The sequence below is a fragment of the Lagenorhynchus albirostris genome, chromosome 5 (assembly GCF_949774975.1).
Source record: "Lagenorhynchus albirostris chromosome 5, mLagAlb1.1, whole genome shotgun sequence".
Classification (NCBI taxonomy): domain Eukaryota; kingdom Metazoa; phylum Chordata; class Mammalia; order Artiodactyla; family Delphinidae; genus Lagenorhynchus; species Lagenorhynchus albirostris.
The window spans coordinates 45973851-45988947 of NC_083099.1; the positions used below are offsets into that span (position 1 = coordinate 45973851).

The 15097-nt window shown below is 35.6% G+C and overlaps 1 protein-coding gene across 1 annotated transcript in view; it reads right to left on the reverse strand.

The window, feature by feature from the left end:
- Positions 1–2436: 2436 nt before the first annotated feature.
- BCHE (butyrylcholinesterase) overlaps positions 2437–15097 on the reverse strand; it is an 88506-nt gene continuing 75845 nt past the window's right edge. The window contains exons 3-4 of the mRNA XM_060149216.1: positions 9273–9439; positions 2437–2813 (exon numbers count right to left, since the gene is read on the reverse strand). Of these exons, the coding sequence (XP_060005199.1) occupies positions 2689–2813; positions 9273–9439 (292 nt within the window). The 3' untranslated portion in view covers positions 2437–2688. The remainder of the gene's footprint in view (positions 2814–9272; positions 9440–15097) is intronic.

A 15097-nucleotide genomic window follows, 5' to 3' on the forward strand; every position in this document is an offset into this window, starting at 1 on the left:
GTATGTATTTTATGTACTCTTTCTAATTTTTCAAACATACCTCTCAAAGCTTATATTTATGGTAAAAATGACATACTGAAAAGATAACTTTCTGGTGTGGAGGTCATAGAAAACAAGTGTGCATGCCAAATTTATTTTACACATTCAGTAATATCTGTTACAGTTCCTTGTTCAGAGGAAAACAATTAGGTCCTCAGATATCAATATCAAGTACATTTCTTTCTCCTGCCAAACTGCAAGGTTTTTGTTTGTTTGTTTTTGCGGTACGCGGGCCTCTCACTGTTATGGCCTCTCCTGTTGCGGAGCACGGGTTCCGGACGTGCAGGCTCAGCGGCCATGGCTCACGGGCCCAGCCGCTCCGCGGCATGTGGGATCTTCCCAGACTGGGGCACGAACCCGTGTCCCCTGCATCGGCAGGTGGACTCTCAACCACTGCACCACCAGGGAAGCCCTTCTTCTACTTTTTAAATGCTTCTTCCTGGCTCTCTGAGGATTCACAGTGCAATTTTCCTGCTACACAAAGGAACTGAACTTGGCTGTATCTCATCCTCCTATCCATTCACTCAACAAGCACCTACACAGTGTGATGGCACTTTGCAAGTAGTTCCCAGCTGCGAATCTAGAGATGAATCTCACAATATCAAGGCACTGACAATTAACTGCCTTGGAAATTGGGGTTTTTCACTTTTCAGAGTAACTATAAAGGATTAAACCAGGCCAAGAAAATGGGCAATGTCTGGAGAAGAAAACAGCCTTTGTTTTTTTTTTTTGGTGAGATAAATGAGTTTTTGTGTTGTGTGTGCATGGTTATTTGTGTTAGCATTCACTTCTAAAATCACTGTCACTCCTACTGCTTTATTATCGTCTCATCAATTGATAGCTCTAATGATGAGATTTCAGACCAGGGATAAAGATGGAATAAAGCAAAATAAACTCATGGATAAAAGCTTCAGAGTAAGTCAAGAGGTGTTCTAGTTAAAATTCAAGAATGAAGCAATTGGTTGTCCAAGGTAGGACAAAGTGGTCCATGGGATCTTTTCATATGACTGGATTTGTCATATGAGGGAGGTTACAGGTATTCTACAAACATTAGTTATGTTTTCCTCATTATTGCTCTCATTAAGAGAACTTTTAAAGGGTCTTTAATGCTGTTGAACAAGCATCATCCAGTTATTTCATATGTAAGAGGGTTCTACATAAAAAGGAGGCTCAAGTGATTCAGAAAACATAATAGATCCTACGAGAATGGTACCTGAAATGAAGATGGTGGTGTAGAATGGAAAGCCAGATAATTTGTCTATCCTGTGTGGTTTTTTTCTTCATCTCAGGATGAAGGAAGAAATATAAAGCGAAATGTCCGTTTACAGCAGCACTGAAATGAACTAACTTGGCTTGTATAACAACTCTCTTTAATCAGCTGAATTTGATAAAATGCCATGATCTTTGAGTGACAATTTGATGAGGATGGCAGACCTATGTTGGATCTAACTATAGACATATTTATGACCAATGACTAATGAAACTGCGTTAACCAACAGTCTACAGACCAATAGATTCACTTTATCCTATCCTGAGTGCTAGTTTTCAATGTTTAATTAGCATAATCAATAGTATTGCCCTTTCCTGGGATTTAGAATCCCCTGACTTCTCCCCTTTAGTGAAAGACAGTGAATTTATTCATGGGATGTGTTCTCTTGCCATTCAAGTTAGTAAATGTAACTTTGTAATTTTTTAAATTATTAAAACAATATAGTTGGTCTGCAGAAAGTGTAATCATTTCTTTTTTGGAATTGAACAACTTCTCTACTAAAATCCTGACATTCCTGGGTCCAGCCAAGGGTTCCCTTATTCCAGATGGTACATGACTTCTGAAATTGTTCATTTAGACTTCTGCTCATCCACATTTTTTAATTTTTGAGTTACCGGAAGAGTAATTTACATGTGGGCATGTTTGAGGAGAGTTGGGGAGTGGGGAGGTGAGGAAAAAAAGAGTTGAAAGAATGAGGAATATAATTTGAGGACTCCAAGCATACATATTTTTAAAAATACAAAATATAAATAATTATATTCTTTTACATTTTGTCTCTTGGTAGTAACATTTTGTTTCTATCATAAGGTGTTTCCAAGTGGCCAAGTCTGTTATTTTAAGATTCTCTTAAATATATAAATTCTCTTGCCTTTATATAAAAAAAATCAAAGCAGCCAATTATTTTCAGTTTGTTTTAATATATCATATTAACATTAAATGCATAAATTAATTAAAGGAAGAAATATTGTAAATTATAGTATCTAATGTTTCAAGACCTTATCCATTTTTAAAAGATACCTTTTATGAGTGGTAATAAAAATAAAGTTGAGACTGGAAAAAGAACACAGATACTTATTAGGGAAAAAAAAAATCTTAAAGTTATTCAGGAAAGAGAGTTTGAAGCTGCAAATTGTTTTAATATGCATATAATTAATTGTGAAACTTTATAATGTGAAATTTAATTAAACTTGTTCTAGCCATTTAGGTTTTGAAATGTTAGGTACAATAATAAGTGAAAGATGTGAGAAATCGATATTATCCTTCTGGCATTTTTGTTTCAGCTATATAGTAGCTTTCTTACCAGGTGTGTAAGAGAGCCACAGATATTTTTGCCTTGATCTACAGGAAGAAGAATGTTCTATAAAGGGTAAATCTATTAATTAGAGACCTGCACAGCTTTCTTTCTTGCTAGTGTAGTCATTAAATTGATTTTTCCAGTCCATCATGTAATTGTTCCACCGATGGAATCCTGCTTTCCATTCTCGTTCTGCTTCATCAATATTTCCTGTAAAACATGGAATGAGTTGTATTAATCTAAATTTTAATCTCTGTTTACGTTCATTGAAAAATAATTTTGATTGCAGATGCCGTTTTCTCCAAGTACACTGTACAGCGATGTTTATTTTTTGTTTTTGTTTTTTTGCGGTCTGCGGGCCTCTCACTGCTGCGGCCTCTCCCATTGCGGAGCACAGGCTCCGGACGCGCAGGCTCAGCGGCCATGGCTCACGGGCCCAGCCGCTCCGCGGCATGTGGGATCTTCCCGGACCGGGGCACGAACCCGCCTCCCCTGCATCGGCAGGCGGACTCTCAACCACTGCGCCACCAGGGAAACCCTACAGCGATGTTTTATTCATTATTTATTATCAACTTCTCTCACTACCTGAAAAGATTTTAATTGAATTTTTATATATTATATGAAAATGCAAATAATATATAGGTACAAAATATATATAACATAAATGCAAAAAAATCCGTTCATGTATTATGTCAAATTATGTTACATTACATATATTTGCTTTAGTTTCTGAGAAGATGCATAAATATTATTCTTCTCTTCACTCTCCTAGGCATAGCAAAAATCTCATTTAATGCATCTCATTTACATATATAATTATATAGTGGAGTATTATTTCTGATTTAAATGTTTATATATGAATATTTATTAATGCATAAGGAGAACTTTGTAATCGGCATTCTGTATAGATTCTACGCTCATCATATATCAATATATTTTAACTCCAAACAATGCCTGGTCATTGAAAGCAACTTATTGAAACTATTGTACTATATGATAGAAGTTTATTAATTGCTTTGCAAATTAGAAGGATGATTAAGAAAATCTCCAGCAATTTGCAAAGTATATGTATGTGTCAGGGGAGAGGAGTGTTTATACCAGAAATAATGTGAGACAATGAATCGAAAAGGGTTTATGTACTACAAAAACCTTGAAATCTTGATTTATTTGAAAGTGTATTATATTAAAGAATAAAGTCTGTGAACAACAGAAAATCTTAAATTACAAACTTTTAAAACCGTATATTTATGTTCCTAATATAAATAGATATAATAAAGCTAGAAGATAGTTTATTTAAATCTATAGGTATTTTATACATTTGTAGTTCTTTTACTTTTTAAACTTTTAGGATGCTGAGCTATAGTCATTGAATTAAAAATAAAATTTTAAGTGATTTCAACTATTGTGAAAATAAGAACTGACAATTTTTTTTTTTTTAAGAAGATGTTGGGGGTAGTAGTTTATTAATTAATTTATTTATTTTTGCTGTGTTGTGTCTTCGTTTCTGTGCGAGGGCTTTGTCTAGTTGTGGCAAGCAGGGGCCACTCTTCATCGTGGTGTGCAGGTCTCTCACTATTGCGGCCTCTCTTGTTGCGGAGCACAGGCTCCAGACGCGCAGGCTCAGTAGTTGTGGCTCACGGGCCTTGTTGCTCCGTGGCATGTGGGAACCTCCCAGACCAGGGCTCGAACCTGTGTCCCCTGCATTAGCAGGCAAATTCTCAACCACTGCGCCACCGGGGAAGCCCGGGAACTGACAATTTTTTAATGTATACTTTTCAGTTAGGAATTTTCTAAAATTATAAATTTGTAGGATGTTAATTTGGAGAAGAAAGTTCATGTGATCTCATACTACATTATAATGTATATGAAAAAGTGCCTTCACTCATGTTATCACAATGGAGCACATTCAGTGATTTGTTTTTAGTTTATATGAAAATCAAAATATTTAAAACATTTGTACAGCCATTAAGAGATCCCCTGTAATTTAAGATATATTTAGGTCTCAAATGTTCACAATGCTTGGACATTGGATAAATATTTAAGAATTTATACAAAAATGTCCTATTTTTATGTAAAATGCCTTTTAAAAGTCAATGGCTATAATTTTTTGTGAATAAAAGAATTTTTCTGAAGAGTCAAAACCATTAAATGTGGAAGAAAGATGTTAAATATCATACCAAATTATCCACTTTTATGTTCTTTTTTATGATAATTAAATGCTGTTTTAAATGTTATTTACACAAAATAAGGACTCTAAAATTCTGAAAAAACAAAATTTTTAATATAACAAATAAATGACTGGTAATTTAGCATTTAGATCATGAATTTTAATATTTAGAGAAAAGGTCTTATATCTGATTTTCATTTCCTCTTCATGGAATGATACCAAATCCATTGATTCATATAAATATAAATTTATTTCCTTATGTGTCATAATCAAATATCTATACAATTTAGTTATTAAAATAGTTTACTTTTTAGTGCACAAATGCTCTGTAAACCTGAGTACATTTTTACTTTAGAAGTACTGGACATTATTGAGACAATAAAGTTCAAAACATTTAATTATTTTCTAACAGTATCCAAAGGAACTGAATATACCATAATAAAAAGACAATAAGAAACCTGAGTCTTTGTCATAAGTCAAAACCAAAATTAGAAGTTTTTCTCCTCCCCCTCCTTCTTTTCTTCCTCCAAAATTGGAACACTACTTAAGTGGCTATAGATTTATCATCATCGGTGAGATGTAGATCTATTTGTTTTGTAGTTAACAGGGTGCTGCAGTGTGAAATAAAGAAAAGAATATCAGTATAGGCTTTGGAGTGACATAGGTTGAAATTCCAGCTTGATCGATTATGGTATTAGTGACATAAAAAAAATTCTTAACTTTTCAAATTAGTTTTCCAAATGTAAATGGAGTTAGTAGTCCCTATTTTGCAATGTTGCCGTGAGGGATAAATGAGATGGTGCTTACATTGTGAAATCAAGTTATATGCATCTACGGGGAGCTCTGGAAATGAATTTACTGCCCTTGTTATAAAAATTTATTCCTAACTTTGCTCTTTATTGAATCAGTGTATAGCTAGATCAATACCAGTAGTTCATGAACATATTGACACAACTTTTTCAGGACTTTGGTGACCTTCATTTTGCCCACATTGTGTCTCATTTGGGGGAAAATCAGGCTCTCTTCCCTACAGAAAGAGGGATAGTAATGAAACTGTTTTTTTGTCTTGTCAATTAAAAAAGGGTGAGCAATATTTCACCAGAGCTGAGTCTATTTAGCCAAGTCTGAGGAGTTAGGACAGAACATAAGAGAGGTGAGTCAACCCCAAATAGTTATTGGAGATGAAGTTAGATGACATTACATTGATATTTAATGGTGCTGAACATTTTGATTAAAAAATAACATATTTCCTGTACTTTGAGAGTTCACTAAAAATATCTTCTGTCTTCTTTACTTGCTTATTTTCCTGTTTGTCAACTAGTTATTAAAATTGCAAAGGATTTCATAATTCTTTATGGAGTAGATCACAAACTTACTAGTTGTCCTTTTATAATTTTTGGTGTATGGTGAGACAGTAGAATGAACTACGATAAACTCAGGCTGGGCTTTCTGAAGACTTCATGTACTTTTACAGTGAAACAAATAGATCATTTAATTTGATTATCAAGTTACCCAAAGCCTTTGTTTATTTGTTCATTTTGTTTTGCTTTTAACAAAGAATGGAAAACTCAAATATGAAATCAGCAAAACTAGCTTGATTTTTTTTCTTCGAACCACCTTTGCACTATCTCTTTTTTGTTTGCCATTCTTGCTAAATGATTAGCAAAATGAGGTTCCAAAGTGACCAATCCAAGTGGTATCTCAGCTCTTAAATTTATATGTGGTCTTCTTTAGTTGTAGCAAGCAACAACTAAAGAACACTTTGGTTCATGATTTATTCAATGCTTTGATTCATGATGTATTCAAAGGTCAAAGGAGGAACCACTGGATCTGATACTTTTTTTTACTGGGAAGATGTGAAGGTTAAATATTTTTCCCTTTAAATAAATTTACTTTCTCAATTTTAATGAAAAATATTGATATTTTATTGACATTGAATGCCTCATTTCTCTACTTCCTTTTCTTTTTTCAAATGATTATGAGATATTGTGGAGTTATATTCTTAGTGAAAAATCTGAATTTGATAACAGTTGAAACAAATATTGTATATTATTTCTTGCAGGTGTATGCAATAACAGCCTAGCTGTGTGCTGAAGTATAGTCTGAAAGTTAAGTGCTAGAATTTGTGTGTTTAAACAAGTCTTAAGGATCATTTTATTTGAGAATATTTATTGCTCAGTTGTAAACAACTGCTCAAATGGTACTTATAAAGTCTATTGGGCTTCCATCGTGTGGTAAACATTTCTAATGTTTACCACATTTCTCCTTTTAAGAAATCCAGTCACTAGTTATTTTTTGAAATTTTCCTTTACTTGTAAAGTTATCTTTTTTTTAAAAAGTAATATTTCCATAAAAACTTCAGCCCAGGTCATCTGAATAACTCCAATTTTCAGAACATTGAAAATTTAAATGTTTGAAGTTTTGTGACTTGAAAACTATAAGGTATGGTAAGAACATATTTTCTTAATCTTTTAGTCCCTTTATGTTTATAAAACCTAAAAACATGGCATTTCAAAGTGGTTCTGTTTGTTTAAATGTAAACATTTTTATTATTAATGAATACATTGTTGATGTTATAACAATTATATCATGCATTTACTTTAAATTTTATTAAATATATTTCATATAACTCCTTTGGGGGAATTATCTGAAAAAAATACTGCTAAAATATAAAGTTATGTTTTCAAGACACACTGGAAATATCCCAGAGCAAGGTATGGTATTTCCATACAGCTCAGTGTTGCTTACACTAGAAAGTTGTTCAGCCTTGTGTAGGATGGAGCAGCATCTAGCTAAAAATTTAGGAGTTTGTTTATTCAACCTGCTTTATAGTAGTTGAGTATTTAGAGATAGAGATTTTGAAGTACATTTTCAAAAATTACTGAGATTGAAATTTTATTTTACCAACAAATACATCACAGTAGACCACATTAGCTTGAACCAGAATGACTCAGTTTGGTTTATAATAAATTAGTCATTTAAAATTTGCCCCTACCCCACCTTATTTCCCTTCAAATTATGACCCTCTCATTTAAAAATATTTTAAGTAACAATTGAGAATATGTAGTCTGTGATTTGTTAAATGGTACCTCTTCTGGTCTCTTGGCAGATTAAATGTGTTACCTCATTGCTATTCACACCCAGAGGACACAAGGGCAGCACTGTAGTTCTGCCAAGGGATGCAGGAGCCCATCTCTGATATATATTGTGCCACCCAGCATTTAGTGATGCACAGAGAACTGGTCTATCAATAATGTTTCCCAAACAGATGAGTCCATAATTATAATTTTGGTGAGTAAGATCTGAGAATCAAAAGGCATATTAAACAATCAAATACAACTCTGAGATGTCCATATTTGCCTGAAAGTAACTCCTAATGGCTCTAAAGAAGAAATTAAAAACATCTACTGTATTGTGATATCTAGTATGTAGCCTGAAAATTGCGGAATGTTCTGATGAACAGAATGGTAAAGTATAAAGGAACTAGTTAGCGATGTGTCTGGTGATTGAAAGTCAATTACTTTTATTTGAAAAATATGGAAAATAGACCTGAGGAGCCACATCAGTTATAAATAGCTGACATTTAAAAAAAAAAAAAACAGGCAGTGAATTGTATATGTATGTCATTTTTCTCACAGAAAATGTGATCATTCATGTTGGTCATTCAAGTTTAGCCAAATATCTTCTTACCAATGAATTCTGAAATAGTAGGATAATCTGAACAATTTTCCTAGTATTTCCTTATACAAATCTAAGTAATCACTTCCTGAAGAGTAGTTAACTAAATTACTACTTTTTTATTGTATTATGTAATATATGTAGGTGGTCTTAAATATCTCCAAGCTTAGAATATTTAGAAATATTTGGATTGTGTTTTTAGATATGTAAATTTTAGATATTTTTTCCCCCTTAGAAATCAAGGGTTTTACTATTTATCACTATTTTTTTTCTTATGAGTTATCTATTCCATACATATTAGTGTATATATGTCAATCCCAGCCTCCCAATTCATCCCACCACCACCACCACCCCCGTCACTTTCCCCCATACGTTTGTTCTCTACATCTGTATCACTAAATTTGTTTTGCCTCTTTTTCAGTATAAATATATAAAATAAACAATTATACATTATTTATTTTATATATTTATTTTTTCATTTATCCATTAGTTAATTCCACAAAAATTGGCTGAATAGCAAGAGTGCCCTATTTTAGTTCCACTGCTAGGTTTCCTGTTCCTCTAGGGAAAAATTCCTAGTTTTGCTTTCTTTATTTAACTGCTAAGGTGCTGCTTATATAGTAAGCCCTCAAAACATATCTAAACTTGATGGAAGAAGGTTGTTAAAATAATGTACACATTGGAATCAATTAATTGTAAAGTCACAGATGAACATTATCACTGTGCCATGAATAGTCTACCTTTTCCCCCTTTTATATAATCCATAACCAATTATTTAACCAAATACTAAAACAAAACAAAACAAAACAAAAAACAACACACACCTGTCATTTCCAAGACTTTGGGAAAAAATAGTGTCCAGAATCGGCACTGTTGAGCACGTAGTTTAGTGTATACTCTTGGTGACTCTGTATTCAAGGTTAAATATTTTTGTTCATTGCTTTTGAAGACAGGCCATCTTGTACTATTGTTTTGGGTCCCATTTGGATTTCTAAAAAATTAAAGAGAGACATTATAGTTCTATTGAAATCAATGATAGATTAAAAATATATATATATATATTGTTCTCAAAAAACAATAAGAGCTTTTAAAAAGTCAGGAAAATTGTGGAAAAAGAAAAATTGTGGATTTGTTTGATGATGTCAAGCATAAATGAACTGGGTTGAATATTTTCAGCACCTTGAAGCACTATGTTAGTTAAAATTGTAGGAATTAAAATTTAAAGAAGAACTTATTACACACATTTCTGCTTAACATACAGGGAGAAAAATATATTCTATTCTAGAATGCTTATATTTTCTTCACACTTAAACATGTGTTTAAATTTGGGACTGATTACACATTTCCTTAGTATGTAATAACCACGTTACCCTAGGGAACTGCCCTCAGTCTCATTTTTAAGTTGATCTTACATTCTTACAGATGTAAGTGTTCACTGATTAAAAATCTTTCAATAATTCCCCAGTGAGTTAGTTCAATAAAGGTTAGTGAACATGCTGCCACCCACATTTCCAAAATTACTTTCAGGTATTCTCTTCATGGGCCAACCAACAGGAATTAGGGACAGTTCCTTAGTGATTCCCTCTATTTTACCTCCTGTCTTTGCCTAGCTATTACTTGTGCTTGGAATTCCTTCATTTTCTAACATCAGGAGTCTAGAACCTTCAGATTCTCTTTTTTGTGCTGATGTTTCCCATATCTTTGTGATTTTTAAATCAGTAACACTTGGCTCTATTTTTCAGAAATTTATGATTTTTGGTTCTTTTGTACCTTGTAGGACTCAATAATATATTATTGCCTAGGTCACACAAACAGAAACTCAAAGAGTAAACATTCTGGAAGTGACTTTGTCTAGATAGTCACTGGTGATTCTAAAGATTTTTCTTTAATATATTTGTATGCTATTATTATGAGTCAGACCCTGCCTGGGCTCTAGAAACACAAATAAATATGGAAAACATAGTTTCCCTCAGGGAATTTACAATCAAGGACATCCATGAAAACAAAGAACCAACAATATATGGTAGACTAAATCAAGCATAAACAAAGGGACAAAAATTGTCAGAAGAGGGAATTACCTAAAGGAATGCGATTTTAGCTGAAGTAAGGAGAAAAAATAAGGAATTGAACCAGAAAGAGAAGTTTGGAGTGCTAGAGAAAGGGAACAGAATTAACATAGTATAAATAATAAGTGTTCTCTTAGTTCAAATAGCAATGAAAAAACTAGTTTTCTTGGATTCTAAGATAGAGGAGATCCTTTTAGAATTATAGCTTTAGGATATAAGTGTTATAGCAGTAAGATCTGACAGCCTAGGAAAATGGTTTAGACTTTAGCTTGTAGGCATTTACAATTCTTGAGGGATTCTTTGCTAGATGGTTTATTGTGTACATAACATTTTAGAAATGTTGACCCGGAGGTGGTATCTAGAATAATCAAGAAACCTAGAAACTAGTCACAGATACTTGTATCATAAAAGGAAGACTAAAGTGATAGGGATAAGTAATTCATTCCTTTCTCTTAGATTTGTCTAACTTAAGCAAAGTCATATAAGAAAAACTCCAGTTGAACTTTTCTAAAAGTTTAGCACACAGAATTCTTCATCATTCAAATACCTTCTGTATATTATTAATGGATAGGAAGTTGGGAGTAGTGATAGCAGTTACACTTTTTTTTTTTTTTTGGCCGAAAGCCTGTGAACCCCTAGAATTTGGAAAGCGAAGCAGGCATTCATCCAGCTTGGTTAACTAGAGGCAGATTTTGCCAACAAGAACTTGTGTTGAATAAGTACCATAAATTCCTAATTTATCACAGATGCACAAATATTCAACCATGATTCAGGGGCTGTAGAGATAAACAGCTTCTTGATGAACTAGTTGATTTTATGTAGGAGTTGGATGATTTAATAAGAATTATTAATAACCAGAGCTATTCAAGCTAAGCCAATATCATAACAGGATTGAAACCGCTTGCTTTAGGGTATTATTTGAAAGAGGTCAGGAAGAAAATTTCTCTAGATCACAGATGGCACACTTGTCTAGGTGAATTATGTAGTCTTTTTCTTTTCTGTTAAAGCTTTAGAAATGAACAAGTACAGCTGCTGGAGGCTGGATATTAAACCAGGAGAACCATTGGTCTGATTCGGTACAGCAATCCTTATGTTCCTAAATTGCCCACTTTCCTTCTAATTCCATTCTAATTAACTTATGGCACCATTTTAACTGCACATTTATTTCTGGCTTCTGCAAATGGTGACTTAAATAGAGCTGACTTGTACTTGAGTTCAAGAGCGAAACACTAATGGCACTGCCAGTGTTCATTTAACAAACTTTGTCCTATGAAATAACTCATGAGATTCCAAATTGTAATTCAGAGATAATAAAATTCCTTTGCCTATGGATGCAGATATAGTTTTCAAAAAGTGATTGAAATAGCTCTTGAAGTGATGAAGCGTTTTACTCTATAATTGCAGAAACCTCCAAAGACTCTAAAACTTAACCAGAGACATAATTCTCTTCCTATTTGTATCAATTAAACACTTTGTGAAATACAGTATAATTCCCAGATACAGAATTCTGAAACACTATATAATTTTAATTCCAAAATTATAAGATAAATTTAAACATCTTGAGTTTATTATTTTTCAAAAATATTTTCTATTCTGGTTATAAAATAAAGACTTCAAAGTGACAATACTTAACACTTTCCATGAGATAAAGAAATCTCTTCTCTTTTTGTTACCAGGTTCTTTTCCCAATTTGTGGTATACAAAAGTGGTCTAACAGTCATCCATCTCACTTTTCCTCTGATGTAGGATAGAAAAATTTTAAGACATGGCTTATTTAACTAAAAAAGCAGAGTATCTTTCAAACTGTATTATAGGAAATTACCTGCTTGTCATTGGTATTTGAGCACAGATTTGATAATTCATTTTATGAAGAAATTCTTTAAAAAGACATTAATTTACTCAGGATGCCAGGTATGAAGAAGTAGGATGCACTCAACTTCATGAATCAAGTTTTCTTTGAATTACAAATTCCAATATTGCCTACCCAATCCTAACACAGGACTTAAGATTCCCTTTAAGAATTCAGGGACAGTTATTTCTCTTTTTTTTTTTCTCATTTGAAGAACTTGTCTTTATTTTTATGAGATTTAAGCAAATATCAGAATTATTAAAGGTGTGTTCCATTTGTTTCTTTAGCTTTTTAAAAATTTCCCAGGACCACAGACATCATTTGTTCTTTCTTTCTGACAGGCAGCTCACTTCACCTGTCATCTATTCAGTCCCTCTAAGGTGGTCAAGCGTAGGCATTGACAATTTTATTTATTTATTTATTTATGGCTGCATTGGGTCTTCGTTGCTGCGCACGGGCTTTCTTTAGTTACGGCGACTGGGGGTTACTCTTTGTTGCGGTGCGTGGGCTTCTCATTGCGGCAGCTTCTCTTGTTGCAGAGCATGGGCTCTAGGCTGGCAGGCTTCAGTAATTGTGGCACGTGGGCTCAGTAGTTGTGGCTCATGGGCTCTAGAGCACAGGCTCAGTAGTTTTGGTGCACGGGCTTAGTTGCTCTGTGGCATGTGGGATCTTCCTGGACCAGGGCTTGAACCCGTGTCCCCTTCATTGGCAGGCGGATTCTTAACCACTGGGCCCCTAGGGAAGCCCAGCACTGACATTTTTAGAAGGTGAAACTTCTAACTATATTTTGTGTTTCCAAACAGTTGCCTTTGGGTCTACCTTCTTCTACTTTGAGATGTGTCCTCCAGAGCTAAGGGTTTCCCTGGGGCCGATTGCCGCACCGCAGGTCTAAGGCCCAGGTGTCCAGTCGGCTTTATGAATGATTAAAGTGGTTTTGATCTCCTCTGTTAGACACCTGTGTCTGTTTCCCAGCTCCAAATCACATGCCGCCTCTGGGAAGCCTGTCCGGCTCTTGTTTCCCATCCCATGAGGTGACATCTCCTGTCCTGCTATAATTTCTAGGAAGTCCTGGGGAAGCAAACACTGTGTCCTTACGTTGGTGTATCCTGGTAACGTACCCTGACACTTAGGCAGTGCAGGCAAGCTCTGCTGTGACGTCAGATAAGGAACTTCATTTCATGTGCCTCGGTTTCCTCGTCTGGACCCTGAGATGGGGCCTGGCGCTGTGTGTGTTCCGTGGGAGCAGGTGAACCACCTCTTCTAGGTGGGCATTTTCAGCTATTTTGACTATGTATTCACTTGTCCTGTTATTTTGGAGGCTCCTTTAGTCCAGAGCTGTCAGTAAGTTCCACTTAATCCTCTTTTCTTCCCTGATTTCCTTTAAACAGGCATCCTGGGCTGTCTGGTAAGGAGCAGGGCCATGAGAACTGTAGCATTTGGTTGCTTGGGCTTCTGCAAACAAAAACCTCAACAAAGAGTAGCTTAAAAATAAAGTTTTTTTTTTTTCCTGACACTAAAAGGACAAAAGGAGGACAATTCCCAGTTTGGTCGGATCAGTGACTTACAAGCATTTGTTACCCAGGATCCAGGCCTTCCCCTCTTCCCACTTGGTCACTCTCAGTGTGTCCAGGGTCCTTGAGTGGCTTCAGGAATTCTGGGTGTCCTTACTGTATTCCTTTCTGTATTGGTTCAGTTATCAATCTCTGCAACTAGTTTTTTTTTTTCTTTTTTTTGCGGTACGCGAGCCTCTCACTGTTGTGGCCTCTCCCGTTGCGGAGCACAGGCTCCGGACACGCAGGCTCAGAGGCCATGGCTCACGGGCCCAGCCGTTCCGCGGTATGTGGGATCTTCCCGGACCGGGGCACGAACCCGTGTCCCCTGCATTGGCAGGCGGACTCTCAACCACTGCACCACCAGGGAAGCCCTGCAACTAGTTTTTAGGATGTGTGACTACATCTAACTTTAGTAAGATTCTTGATCCCCAGCTTCAGGGCAGGGTGGCCAGTGATTCACTGAGTTTATGGATCGTGGGTTTTTCCTTGCAACTCGAGTCACATTTAACCAAAGCAAATCTCTTCTTCTTCAGTGTCATCATCTGTCAGAAACGTAGACCTTAAGTGGGAACGCACACACAGGACGACCCTGTGTCCTGGGGGGGCTCAGGGGTGACAGGGAGGTGCCTTGTGATTGCAGTAGCTGTTAGGGGTCCCCTTCAGAGCTTCTGTTCTGTGATCCTGGCCACTGGAACAGGTTTCAGAGGGGAGCATCAGGCCCATGCCCCCTTCCACACAGCCTGGGGGCCTCTGCCAGACACCTCAGTGTCCACGTATCTGCCTTAGCAGATTCCTGCTAGTGTTGGAGGGTCTTCTGCAGAGGCGAGGGGTGGCTATGTCCCACTGTGAGGACAAGGACACTGGCAGCAGAAGCTTTGGGAAGCACTCCCTGGTGTAAGCCCGCCAGAGTCTGCCATCAGCCCCACCAAAGAGCCTGCGTAGGCTCCAGTGCCGGGTTGCCCCAGGCCAAACAACCAGCAGGGAGCCAGAGACAGTTATTTCTAACTAAGATATAGAGTGATTTTAAAGTGAATATATTTTAGAGTGCTTTACAGTCTAGTAAAATGAAGCCATGATTAGTAGTTGTAAATTGAAAGGCCACCTGAAATATTCCACAATCATAAGAGTGCTAAAGAGATACAGTATATAATGGATAATTTCTTAAATATGCACATATTTGT